At 39.5% G+C, this 14522-nt stretch overlaps 1 protein-coding gene across 8 annotated transcripts in view; it reads left to right on the forward strand.

Annotated features, from left to right (window-relative positions):
* LOC132123564 (RNA-binding protein Musashi homolog 2-like) overlaps positions 1-14522 on the forward strand; it is a 275563-nt gene that overhangs the window by 231308 nt on the left and 29733 nt on the right. For 4 of the 8 annotated variants that reach the window (XM_059534264.1, XM_059534263.1, XM_059534265.1 and 1 more), the window contains exon 11: positions 10789-10911. The exons of 2 other annotated variants lie outside the window; for them this stretch is intronic. In XM_059534264.1, coding sequence (XP_059390247.1) covers positions 10789-10911 — 123 coding nt within the window. The remainder of the gene's footprint in view (positions 1-10788; positions 10912-14522) is intronic. 2 more of the 8 variants (XM_059534266.1, XM_059534270.1) reach the window with 1 other exon arrangement.

Raw genomic sequence — 14522 nt, forward strand, 5'->3', positions numbered from 1 at the left:
CAAAATTGCCTGCACGCAGCCAGAGAGAATCATCACTACCTGCGTCACTGAACTTGCGACACAAACACAACCGAAACGCTAGATTTAAATCAGCACAGCCAGCGAAGGATCGAGCGCAACGGTTTTGAATTAATGCAACTTTTTTTGTTTTGTGGTCTTTTGAGGTAGTACAGACGTTCCTCTCGTTGATAGCAGAAGAGCAGATCCAGCAAGAGTTTGATGTAGCAACGCGGAATGAAAAGTTTTTCAGGAGTCGTGGCAGTAGAGGTGGCACAACAATTACGACATGTGAATAATCCCGCCCACTCTAAAGTTGCACTAAACTGCAGTGGAATAGCAAGCTGTGCCGTTCTGTACTGAGCCATGCTGAGCCGAATCATTCAACGCAGTGGAAAAGCGCCATTAAGTATTATTTTATGTTGTGATATATTGTGCTTTTATCATTTTATTTTCCTTTTATATTTTTAATGGTACCTTTTTATTATTTTAACATTATTTAAATGATTAGTTGCGCAGAATTTTCACTTTGAGTTTGCACAAATTATTTGCAGGAAACGTAGCATCTTATCTGGTTAAGGATGTCAAACTTTGCTTTCTAGGTCATTTTTAGAAACTTTACACTAAGAGTTTTAAGATTAAAGTTTGAAACTTTCCCAAGAATGAAAGAATAATTCTAAATCTAATTTTCAGCAATGATGCAGTTCTTGGCTTGCCAGCTTCAGCTAATAGACACTTTCTGACATGTCAGCTGGAACCCATTCTCCCATTCCTATGGCCAGATCATTTTTGCACTTTAACACTGCTCTTATGCTGCCTGCTGAGCATTAGTGAATTCTGAAATCTGCAGCATAGCCTTGAAAATGCATGGTTAGATGCACATTACTATACAATTAGATTAGTATCAGCCCCCTGCCATTTCTGCCTGTCGTACAACCTCAGATCAGCCCCCTCTTTCATACTCATCAATGAAACGTCCAATGGCCACAGATGAGCGTCTTAAAGAATCTGGCCTGATGAGAGGGTGACTTTGCCTGCCCCTGCTGGATTAATCCCTGTGCCCCTCTACCAGAGATATAGTATTTGTCTGGCCAGTAATTGCCCTCATCAAGGAGGCGGCAGACTGCAAAGTAGGGCGTCAGGCAGCCGGTAGAGGAGATCTGTCCCTGGGCTGCAGTCTCATTATATGTGCTCATGCTGATGGCAGTGATTGGTCCTGAATCCAGGGGGCTGGGAAGCCGCGGGGGAGGTATGCTGGTTTGCTTTAGCCTGTATGAGGTCTCGCTGATGTCTCGGCAGGTTCTGACATTAGCAGGCCGACCTTATCCGGATCTTTTAAATCCCAGATGTCATGATCTTCAGCAGAGTGACAAAGTTCACCACTCGTGCGTCGATCACCATTTTGATCTTCCTTTCTTGTCTGGTGTTGAACATTAGATCCTGAATTAAAATCCTGTTTGCTAAGCACATGACATTATACATTTCTGTATTTAACTAATGTGCTGGTTTCCTCACTGGACATACGTTAATATGACATTCACTGCGGTGACTTATTATCTTAGCTAAAGACTTACTGTACCAGTAATATTTATTCAGCAGTGTCAGGCTGGTCTTTTACTGTCATTTGTTTTTTGCGCCAGAACCTGTATTTAGTTTTTTTTTGCTGCTCATTACCACTTTGAAAAATGTCTCTCTTTTGAGTGGTTGTAGATTTTATTGCCTCATGTAAAGTGGCGTCTTCTCTGAACTGCCTCCCCTGGTGCAGCTTCTTCCCCTGTGTACAGTTCCATTTGTCTTCCTCCAACCACTTCATGCCCCATTTTCACACTCGGCACGCTTTGCTTTGTGTAGATTAAGAATAATATGTAAACCAAGTAAGATGGCTTGTATGCAAAAATGTTAATAACTAGCCTAGCTTGTAAGGTAGATATAAACTTAGCTTTTTATATATATATATATATATATATATATATATATATATATATATATATATATATATATATATATCCTTTGCTGATTTCACATGATTTGACATCTTTTGTGATGTATAGTACCCAGTTTTGTGATGCTATTCAGAAAGCCCTCCTGGCCTGTTTTATACAGGCCTGAGATGATGGATGTACTAGAGAAATCTGGTCAAGGCTTCTGCCTTCAGAAATTGCTCTATAAGATGCACTATTAGTCAGACACAGCTTCACACCTTGTATGTGATGCTCCCTGTGGCCGTTCATTTATTCCAGTGTTTTTCCCCTTAATGTGCTTCTCAGATCAGTGAAAACATTGCTTGTGTATTTAACCTCTGATCATGTGTGAACCATAGTACATTCTCACACTTCTCAAAGTGAATCGAAAATAATCATTAAAATGCACGTTTGGTTATAAACCTCTGTATAAGATGCCATAATGCCAAATTTAATGCCATGTTATTATTTAATGCTATATTACTGTATAATATGCCCACAGTGTTCTAGGTGGCTACTATGTTCTTCTGGATGTTTCTAAGCAGTTGCAGGATTGTTCTGTGTGGTTTCAAGTAGTTGCTAAGATGTTTTAGATGGTTTTTAGAGTGTTCTGGGTGGTTAATAGGGTGTTTTGGTAGTTGCTAGAGGGTTCTGATTGGTTGTCGTGCTGTTTCTAGAGTGTGCTAAGTGGTTGGTATGATGTTTAAAGTAATGAGCCCAAGTCTAGTATATTTTAGTTACTAGATGTAGCTCTGTCCCTTCATTGTTAGCCTATTGGATTTTTTAAATCATGACTCTGTGAAACCCTTTATACAAATGTGGGTATGATCCAAGGTATCGTTCATGTCCTTAAACAGTGTTTAAATCAGTGTTCAAATTTTTATTTTATAAATTTTTTTTAGCAGTCATAGGCCATGTCCCAAATGGAACACATCATGTGCACTCGCAGTCTTACGGACTTACAGTGGCCACCGCGTGCGCAAGTCTGTTAAATCCACGAGACCGTAGGATGTCTCATTTGTCATTTTACTGTTCAGAAGGGTGCTCGTGAGCGCCCCCTTTGCAGCCGTTATGCGCCTTCGAGCCGTACTTCTGCCGAACCTGTACTGGGGCGAGCACCACAGCAGACATCTACCCGACAGTCATGTGGCATTACGTCATGAAAGTGCGGACTCACAGGAAGACCACGAGGGTTTAAGGTGCCATTTGGGACAGGGCCACACTCCTAGATGACAGCATTGTAATTTTTCTGTAACCACACTGAATGTGGCAAACGGTGGCCTCAGCCACGCTCGCCTCATCGAAATAATCACAGCTAAATTCACACCTCTCCACCACAAGCGGCTGAATGCCTGTAGCCAGCATTGACCCATGATCCTCGCACCTGTAATTCCCAAAGCCACAGACTCCAATGCAGTGCCACGTCTCATGTCTCCTTCACCATCAGCACCCTCATTAGCTGTAGATGTGAGCAGGAGGGCGTAATACGGAGGAGTTCTCTGCCACTTGGGCTTCTGCATTTGGAAGCCTCATTGCCCAAGCTTCCGGCAGTCTTTGATAGCTCTGCAGAAAGGCCCTTTTTGAAAGTAATACAAGTCAAGGGCTTCTGTTAGAGAAGCATGACTCACCTCTCATTTGCCGGATGAAAAGATGGTCTGCGAGATTGCTCTTTTCTTTTTTCCTTAAGATGCTCATTTTAGCACTCGCATTTCTTATTAATTTCTCTCTTGAATGTCTTTTATAATGGCAACATCAACTAATAGCGCTTTTGACTGTGGTTGAAAAGCACACAAAAGGTTCCTGTTCTTTGATCCATTTTCATCAGGGGTTTAAATGATATTGTGATACATTCAATATCAAATTCATCAGATGTATTGCCATTTCTGTTTTAATGTTAGCAGCCCAACTAATCTAATTTAATGGCCATTATGACTTAAAATCATGATCGACCGTGTCTAATTATTTAATGTCTATGACTCACAGATTCAGCAAAGAAAACAGACGGTGCACGATCCAAACTGGAGCATCTCCAGAGGGTTGCTGGCATGAACAAACAGGCATTAACGATCATAAAATAAAATTTGTGCATTCATAAAATGTACCGAGAAGTATTCAGGAGGCAGAGAAAAAGGAGAAAGTGAGGGGACAGCAGGAGGAAATAGTGTGGGAGAGAGAGAGGGGACGAGTGAGGACGGCATCTCCTCCAGGGCTCTGGGGTGGAACAGATGTGTCCTTGTCCCTCCTCCTGGTCCGGCCCAGCCAAGCACAGCCACTGACAGAGCAAACAGGCTGGAAAAATTGTTAAAATTGGAAAGCTAAATATTGGCGTTATGTCCTCGGTAATAGAGAGGCCATGAAATTGATTTGATTCTGCCAAGCTGTTCCTGGGGGATAACACTAACCCCTCCACCCCAAGCTCCCCCTCCCTCGCCCAGCCGACCCTCTTCAGGAACAAAGCACCTGAGAGATGTGTGAATTAACCTTCTTAATTTGCAGTTTCTGAGTAGGTCATTTGCTTCCAGAACTTTCTAGATCTCTATCACACAGGCTTCCTTATATAATATTGACATCAGCTGAATGAATGTGGGATGGATAAGTACCCGCTCAGAAAAAAATAGAGTTCAGCAGCACCACAATTAACGGCGTTATTGACTGGACGCAGCAGGGTGCATGTTTACCATTGTCTGAGAGATGTTTAACTCGTGTCAAGAGCCAGTTTTGTTCTGAAAAGGCTGATAAGTGGGACTAAAACTAATATTTACAGGAAGTAAAATGCGGCCTCTCAGATGAGACCAGAAGTCTCTCCATTTGTTGTTGCGGAATTAACTTTCATGCTTAAAAGGATAGTTCTCCTAAAAATGTCAATAATTCTGACGTCATTTACTCACCCTCCTGTCATCCCAAACCTGTATGACGCACTTTCTTCTGAGGAACATAGAAAGAAAATATTTAGAATGTCAGTGGGGTCCAAACAACATCAAGAATAACTTAATTCGGGGGGAACTGTCCTTTTAAGGAAGTAATACAATCATAGGCGGAAATCGCGGGGGGGTCTGGACCCCCCTATCTGAGGGTTGTTCCCCCCTAAAATATAATTGAAATATGTGTATTGTAAATAATATAATGATATATAGTTAAACTAATTGTGCAAGTAGTAAAACAATACAAATGCAAACGGAGCAACAACAAAAAAAGTTTTAAACATCTCGAGTTCCCCCTGCTTTGCCTCACAGTGCTTTGGTCCACTGCCTGCTCCCCATTTACCTCACCACCACCGACACACACATTCCGGTGCGAGAAAACATCGTGTTTCTGTAGTTGTGGAACTAGTCAAGCTTACTTTATTCACATTAAATATCGGATGACGTGATTATTTTCTCTTTAATATAGATGATGCTGACGATTAATAAATCGTGTCCAAAAAATATTATTGTGTACCAATTTACTTTTGTCACCGATGTAGTCTGCGCTGTTAGCGATTATAATGTTTACCCATGTTTTATACAGGCGTTTACCTAGTTTGTTTAATAAAATCTTACACACACCCATAGTGTACGCATATACAAGTCTTGTACGTTAGATTAGACTAGTGCGGGTGCGTATTTAGATTTTCCCGCGTTCACTATGATTTATTTGGTTTTAGTGGTGGCTCGTCGGGTCAGGCAGGGGAGGCACAGTTTCCCCCAAATTTTGAGGTAAAAATGAGGAAGATTTAATGTAAATAAAATTTACTATTCGTTTCAGTTCATGTCTCAGAATGTGTATATTTTTGTTTGTAACTTCACAGTTGTAATACCATTACATGAAAGCTCAGCTTTTCTATCGCGAATGTGCCGAATCTGCTGATGTAATTACAACTGCTAAGTGAAAGAGAAGGGGAGGGGGAGGCCAGGGGAACCAATCAGCATCGAGTGTTCACTTTCAGTGCTGAGGAGTGCTGAGAAAAGTAACATCATCTATTTTAAAATCCACAAGCCATTTGTTTCATTTAATATAGTTGATCTAATATAACATCATACTAAGAGGGCAGTTGTTCTCCAGATATAAGCATAACAAATGTGATTTTGATTTTTATAAAAATTGTATAAACAAGAAGTTAATATTAAGTGCATTTTAGACACCATATTCCCTGTTTTAGCTCTATATCACCAACAAAAAAAGTTGAAAACTAAGATACAGCAGTAACAGTTATTGCGTCTTTGAGAAACACACTGAGGAGGTGTTTCCTAACTGAATGAATCCACTTTTTGAACAAAGGAAGGTAAAGTAAGTAGTATGCTTTCCTCTCTGTACACATATCCTTAAGTACAATTTTGCCTGTTTTATTGGTGTCCCCTTCAAAACTTGCTCGTGAGAAATGTTATGTTTATTGCCCCCCCCCCCAACATTTAGATGAAATTTTCACCCCTGAATACAATTTTCATTATCACCTGAATAGTATTGATCAGACATAGTTTATTTTATTTAAATAATAATACTGATGGTTTTGCTCTGCACTTGATAAGATGTGCATACAAGATGTGCATTAATTGTACCATGTTACTCTCAGCGCTGTTTATAAGTGGTGTAAAGCTCCACATATTTCACACATAGACATCTGTCTTAATCTATTTGCATTGTGATTGTCAGGTCTCATACATGCAGCAGATCCAGGGTTTCTTTGTGTTCTTTCAGAAATGCTGTGAAAACACATTGTCAAAGGTTCTTAACTGAGAGCTACTGTTTCATTTCAAATAAGAATCGTCATTTGACAGGCGCCAGAAAATGCATTGTTTGATGAAATATTTAACACTAGCTGCTATATAGGCAATACTTTCATTTATCTGGATGTTAAGCGCTCATTCCCATTGTTCAATTCTACAGCTAATCTGGTCCTAAAGACTCCTTTTTGATTAGGCATTAGCAGCACATGAAAGGTTATTAAGGCCACTAATATGAGGGTTTGGAGGGTGTGTGTGCTGAAGAATAGGAGGGGACCCATAAGAGATGGGGCTAATTACCATCCATCCTTCTATGTGAACCCAACCATCTGCCAGTGTCACCCACTTATTGTCTATTGGCTTTCAATCATGAATGGACCGCTGCAGCCTAAGATGTGTGTTTTAATTAGAGAGCAGCTCTATAATTATATTTATATTATAATAATGACTTTGACGAAGCGTTTGAGTGGATGTCCTTCATTGTTCACTAAAATGATAATATTTAATTATGATGTTTGAACACTGCAGATTTGAGCAAGCTGAGTGGTTCTCTGTCTCTTTGACATGCACACATGGGCACGCCACCACACACACACACACTCGTGCTCTCGAGTTCTAGTTCTCTTTTTCAAACATACACAAATACAGAAGACACATATTCTTACCTTGTACAGTAGTGCCGTAGTGCTCATTTGCTCTGTTTTGAAACCTAGTGAGCTGCCCACTTAGGCGTCATAAGCCTTAAAGGAATAGTTCACCAAAAAGACTAAATTATGTCATCATTCCAAGCCTGAATGACTGGCATTCTTCTGCGTAACACATAAGAGGATAGTTTAAAAAAAAAAAAAAAATTTCTTTCTCCATACAGTGAAGTCAATGGGCTTAGATGTTGTTTTGGACACAGCTTTTTTATTGTATGGATAATATTCTTTCAATCTGATTATTTTACCCAGTATTTGTGTCTTGCATCAATGATTCAATGTTTTCGCCATTAGCCTAGCAGTTTGCTAACATCAAACATTGGAATCAATTGTGAATTGCTAGTGGTGATGCTGATTGAGTTTCTGCCTATGTTAGAGCATTCCAAATCAGTCACTTATGAGTTACCATTATGATTAGAATGCAGTCTCAGTAGGCAGCTCGCTATATAAGCAGTGAAGCAGCTGACTGTGCTTTGGAACAGAGCTGTTGTTGTTAGTGGAAGGTAGTCATGCAAAAAACCATTAAGACAAAGTCTTGTAAACATGGATCTTGGACTGTCCAGTCAGTGTATTCCCCTACATTGTTTACTTTCTTTCACACACGTGCATTGCCCACCTCCCTTGCTGCTATGCCATACCTGTTCCCCTTCCCCTGTGTAACGCATGCTTAAAGTGAATTAAAGGGCATTTGGAAGCGAGCAATTAATCCCTGATGCCTAATCTCGTAATAACACCATAAAGAGCTGCTAAACCGGGAAGGAGATGAAGACACTTTCATCCAGCCCTGCTCACAAATCACGGCCTTCGTACAGCAGCCATAGAGCTGGTGAGGCTGTAGCATCAGTTCACACTGCCTGGAGACCAAATTATCCTCCTGATTGATTGAGTTTCAAGGCATTAACTGGAGGACGATTCGCCTGCTAGGCTTTACGACTCTCCGTCTCTGTCTCGCTTCCTCGTTCTCCCGCCCAAACATGAGCGGCAGCGCAGAGATAAGTGACTTAAGTGGACTACAAAGTGTTGAGAGCGTGGAGCCATTTCCATATCGCCTTTGTGCTGCTGATGCCGGTCATGGTTGGAGTTAACCATATAGTGTTGCACTGGATCTTCTCTCTGGCTCTTGCTGGATTCCTCTCTGCCTTTATGGAATTCAATCTGCTGTCTCTGTCTCGCCCCCTGGTCTCATGCCTCTTTTCAGCTCTTGTTAAAGCGTGAATTTGTGATTTGTGAGGTGTTGTGGAAAATGGTGCTGCATAAGTAGAAAATTTAAATTTGCTTGATGAATGAGTGTTTGGTGTGTGTTGTAATGCTCAAGACAAAATAAAACTAAAATGACAAATTTGATTGAAAATACACAGACAAATGGATAGTGTAGACTATAAGGCAGTAAAACACATATATATATATATTTATAAATATTTATTTATTTATTTACTTACTTACTTACTTACTTACTTATTTATTTATTTACATAAAATGTTTGAGGTTGCTAAGACTTAAATGTTTGTGAAAGAAGTCATTTTATTTTTCATCAAGGCTACATTCAAGTAAAAACAGTAATATTGTAAAATATTAGTTGTAAAAAGGTTTTCTTTTTGAATATAACTAAAAATGTTAAAAAAAATGTAAGTTAAAACTTTTATTCCTAATATGGCAAATTTCAGCAGCCATTACTCCAGTCTTCAATGTCAAATTATCCTTCAGAAATTATTCAAGTATTTAATGCGGTGAGCGTGATTTCGCCAAGTACAACATGCTCCTGGATCATCAACCTTGTTGATCCTGGAACAACATTCTAATCAACCAATCAGAATTGAGATATAACTTTTCAGCAAATATCTGTTTTAGGCTTATGATCAGGGTTAGGTGCTTCCACACCCTTATTAATCAGCTATCATTTCCCTCTGATTTTAGGAATAAATTATGGGTAAGATTAGGGATAGGGTTAAATCTATATTTTTGGACAATAATGTTGATCCAGGATCATCAGAAGATGTTGATCCAGGAACATGTCTTGGCAAAATCACGGCGATCTATTTAATGAGTCCTTAAAAAAAAAAAAAACCTTATCTAACCCCAAATTTTTTAACAGTAATATACAATAAATGTTAAATTAATATTGAATTAATAATCATGATAATTATTTACTTGTTCATTATAGGTTGTATTACATATGAATGGATTAAAGAATACCTTTGCATAGACAGGCATCAAGTAATGTGTTACATATGCCACTGATGTCAAAAAATATCAAAAGGACATTTATGTAATCTTATATATTTATTATACAATCCCTATCAAATTCATACCAACAAATAAAGAGATTTATTTTTATTATTATTATTATTATTATTATTATTATTCTATTTAACAAATTAATGTTAGGCCACTGAATGACTGTGTGCTGCAGTACTATATTTTCACCATTAAAGCTTTTTAGTCCCTTTACATTTCGCATGATAGCTGAAATCTAATTATTTTATCACAGTAACTTGTCCGCACAAGCTCAGTAGCATATCTGAACGTCTGATGCTCAGCCGTAGCCCTCCCGCTGTGTGCTTCAAACAGATAAGCTAAGGAGCAGCGTGGTCACCCATGCAGAAATACCTAAAGTGCATTAGGGCCACTGCAGTCTCCTCTGCACTCCAAAGACGCCCACAGTACACAGTGCATTACAGCAGCCTGCAGAACCTGCATAGACACCGCAGCAACTTTATGAGTCATGTTGTGAGGTAGCTTGATCCTGCTTTTTCTTCTAATTTATCCTCTCCTCTCATTTTCCCTCTCCTTTTTTACCCTCTCCTCTCCTCCCTTCACTACTCCCCATTTTCCACCCTGTTCCTTCTCCTCATTCCTCTTCTTCTATCCACTTGTTTCTATGCCTTCTCCTGTTTCCTCTTTTTTTACTACCTTCTCTCATATCTTCACTCTTCCACTTTTTTTTTGCCCTGTTCTCTGTTTTACTTTCCTATATTTTCTCCTTTTCTTTCATGGCCATTACCCATATGTTTATTCTCACCTCTACCCTGTTCCCTGTGTTTTTCCTCTCCTCTCCATTCCAACTTTTTTCCTCTTTTCTTGTTACTTCTCTGCTCCTTTTTTTCCACCCTGTTCCCTATTTTTTTCTCCTCTCCATTTTTCCATCTTTTTTTTTTGCATTCTCTATTTCCTCACTTTCTGCCCTGTTTTCCCTATTTTTCTTCTTACCTCTCCTCTTATCTCATGTTTACTCTTGATTTTTTTTAATCCCCTCTTCTCTCATTCCTTTACCTTTCCTTTTCCACCCTGTTTCCATGATTCTGTTCTTCTCCTCCTCTCTTTTCTTATTTCATTTTCCATTCTGTTATCCTCCCAATCCCTCACCACTTCTCTTCTCCTCCTCTCTCTTCTTACCTCAACCCCATCCCGCCCACCCCACCACCCGCACAGGCTTCCCGGCAACAGCGTATGGTCCAGTAGCGGCAGCGGCAGCAATGGCAGCAGCACGCGGCTCAGGTAGGGGGGCCAGTGGAAGAGGCGGCTACGCAGCATACCCTCAGAGCACAGGGCCAGGTAAACGCTCTGGCCTTAGATCTGTGTGAATGCTGCTCTCTCCAACTCTAGCCGCCTCTGTCCTCTCTCACACACACATATACACTCACATATGCACACATTCTGTAGTTAGAAGGAAAGGACAGGACTCAAGGCTCTTGCCTGCTTCCTCTCCTTTCCTGTTGTAGATGTGATTTATGGCACTGGCAGAAGTCTCCCCACTAGCCGATGGTCTGAGACCAGCTTTTCCCCTTGTTTTCTTAATTTAGTTAATGCCAGGTTTATTGTCTGTGGAACTGGTAACAGATCAAGGCGCAGGGGCAGGCTTCCGCTTGCACAGCAATTTGTACTTTACCATAGCTGCTGTATTTGTTTCTCTAACCCTCTTCCCCACACAAAGCCAAACAAAACACTATTACACACAGACTTACGTGAATGAGCCTTTTCTTTTCTCTTGGTTTGTCAGTTCTCACATTTAATCGGCGGCGCTCATTGTTGTTAATGCCTTTTGGACAAACTTTGTTCGCCTTTGACTAGAAAACACAGAGGGTGCACATTAAACAGAGTGCGCGCATTTAAAGTTCCCAGTCGCTCCCTCTTTCCACCGTGGATATTGATCCGGAGGCTGGATAGCTTAATCTATCAATCTGACTTTGTCTGTAAGACACAAGGATACTTAAATAAATAAACAGCAGGGAGGAACAGCCTTCGGCCTTCTCGATGACGTCTGGCCTTTAGCACTATGTAAAATGATGGCCTTGGCTAATTGGCCATCAGAAAGTAATGCATTAGAAGGTGCAGAGTTTATTTACACACATCCATACTGTTACATTGTCTAGGCATGTAAAAAGATAAACATACACCTTTTCACGTGTATACGTTTACTGCATATTTTGACTTGAGTTCGTGCCAATGACACCTGCTCTCCAGCAGACAGCTATCCACCCCGGTGTAATTGGCAGACAGGCGTAAAAGTGCCTCGGCGCACAGTTTGAAGGAATACAGTCGACAGAGCGTGAGGCAATCAGTCATGCCTCTCCACCCAATCAGACGTGTTTGATTCTGATTAGCACCCGGCTAAAGAAACCAACTTAGCCTGAAAAAAAAAAAAAAACCAGCTCTCTCAATCTTGGTGCTGTTTAATGTGTGTGAATTTCACCAGGCTTGTTTGGAGCGGGTTCTGAGTTTAAAAAGAGAGCTGCATGAGAAATGACTCTCAGGCAATGGCGTATCCAGACTTTTAAACAGCTCGTGGTATAGTTGTCAGCATATAGAAGTCACACCCGAGGCTGGCATTGTGAACTTCAGATCTTGAGCTTGATTTTCATTTGAACATTGAAATACTTTGTGTTTTGGAGAGGAATGTGATTAGGTAAGGTCTTGGTCCACTGGACCAAGTTTATTAGGCCAGTGTATTTATTTTAGCACTCTTCCATCCCCCATGGCTAGCGTCTTAAGCTGATGGTGCAGTTGCACTCTTTTGTGACTGATGGAGTCACTCCATGGTTGCGTTGTGACAAAAGTGTGAAAGCCATTGAGACAGAGCACTGACATTTAAGGATGACCTTTTCCGAGAACCTCATCATCTATTACCCAACTGATCTCCATTGCGCAGCACAGTTTATACACCCCTGCTGTGCATACATTTGCTGCTAGGCGGAGGATGAGATGTGTTTGCGTGCTGACTGTCAGTCAGTTAACTCCTGCGCAAACCTGCCGGCAAGGTTACGGTAAAAGTCAGAGGCTCTGCTCTGACAGACGAGCTGTCGCACTCCATTCTGCGGGGTACTCTGGTGAAATGTACTCTGGTGATGCCACAGACGGCTCTTGCAGATCATCTTCATCACTGCACATACTCTGTCAATCATCCGAGAGATGTTGCTCTTCCTCCACCTGCTTGATGCAATAAGATAAGTATCTGAAACAGAGGCTCTCAGCCTAGGGGTCACAACCAGAGATGCAGATAGGGTCCAAAAAATAATATAATATAATATAAAGGATGCACAGATTTATCGGACAGTAATCTGTATCGGCCGATAAAAGTCTCAGCTTTTAAATCCTGTATATTTTTTATAACAAAAATTCTAACAAAATTCTTTTTTATTAATGTTGCGTGTCAGATCACTGTAGCAGCTTCAGTTCAAGCGCCAGCATGGAGCACGCGTCTCTTCCACTTTAATACAAGTTATAGCACAAAATAATGAATGAACATCAGAAGGTATGCTGAAACAGTACAATTTACCCGAAAACATATCATGTCTCATATAATCGCTCAATAAGCATTTTAACCAAAAGAAAGACGTCAAATAAAACGGCTTGTTAACAATATTGCATTTATCTCATTCAAGTTATCCACTGTTCGAAGTTGGTTAGTTAAAAAAAAACACAAGCTACAGCTTACTGTTAATTATATATGTATTATATATGTATATTCTGTCATGAAGACAAATTTATATCATAACTACCTTATGAGTAATGAGTTTTATACAAACGTTTTTATTTGAGTGATTATTATTATATTATTATATCTGATTATTATTATATCTGAAAATAAATTGCATCAAATTGAATAGTGTTGTTTTTTATTTTAACCTCAAATGTACCAAATAAAAGGGTTCCTTGTATAGTTTACAACTTTTATTAAGAAAACTAAACTATCAGTATTGGCATCGGCATCGGCAAATATCATTCTGAATTATTGGCTATTGGTATTGAGAAATTTCATATTGGTGCATCTATAATATAATATAATATAATATTTATATATAAATATAAAATGTATAAAACTTTTTTTTTCTTTTATAATAATGCTCACTAAAATTACTTTTATAAATTCTGATATTCTGAAATATTATTACAAGTAAAATAACTCTTTTCTATTTGAATGTTTTAAAATGTTATTAATTCCTGTGATGCAAAGCTGAATTTTCAGAGTCATTACTCCTGTCTTAAGTGTCACATGATTCTACAAAAATCTTTCTAAAATATTAATTTGCTGCTTAAGAAACATTTCTTACAACCCGAATTCCGGAAAAGTTGGGACGTTTTTTAAATTTTAATAAAATGAAAACTAAAGGAATTTCAAATCACATGAGCCAATATTGTATTCACAATAGAACATAGATAACGTAGCAAATGTTTACACTGAGAAATTTTACACTTTTATCCACTTAATTAGCTCATTTAAAATTTAATGCCTGCTACAGGTCTCAAAAAAGTTGGCACGGGAGCAACAAATGGCTAAAAAAGCAAGCAGTTTTGAAAAGATTCAGCTGGGAGAACATCTAATGATTAATTAAGTTAATTGATATCAGGTCTGTAACATGATTAGCTATAAAAGCTTTGTCTTAGAGAAGCAGAGTCTCTCAGAAGTAAAGATGGGCAGAGGCTCTCCAATCTGTGAAAGACTGCGTAAAAAAATTGTGGAAAACTTTAAAAACAATGTTCCTCAACGTCAAATTGCAAAGGCTTTGCAAATCTCATCATCTACAGTGCATAACATCATCAAAAGATTCAGAGAAACTGGAGAAATCTCTGTGCGTAAGGGACAAGGCCGGAGACCTTTATTGGATGCCCGTGGTCTTCGGGCTCTCAGACGACACTGCATCACTCATCGGCATGATTGTGTCAAT

Source organism: Carassius carassius, chromosome 41, assembly GCF_963082965.1.
Source record: "Carassius carassius chromosome 41, fCarCar2.1, whole genome shotgun sequence".
Taxonomy (NCBI): Eukaryota; Metazoa; Chordata; class Actinopteri; order Cypriniformes; family Cyprinidae; genus Carassius; species Carassius carassius.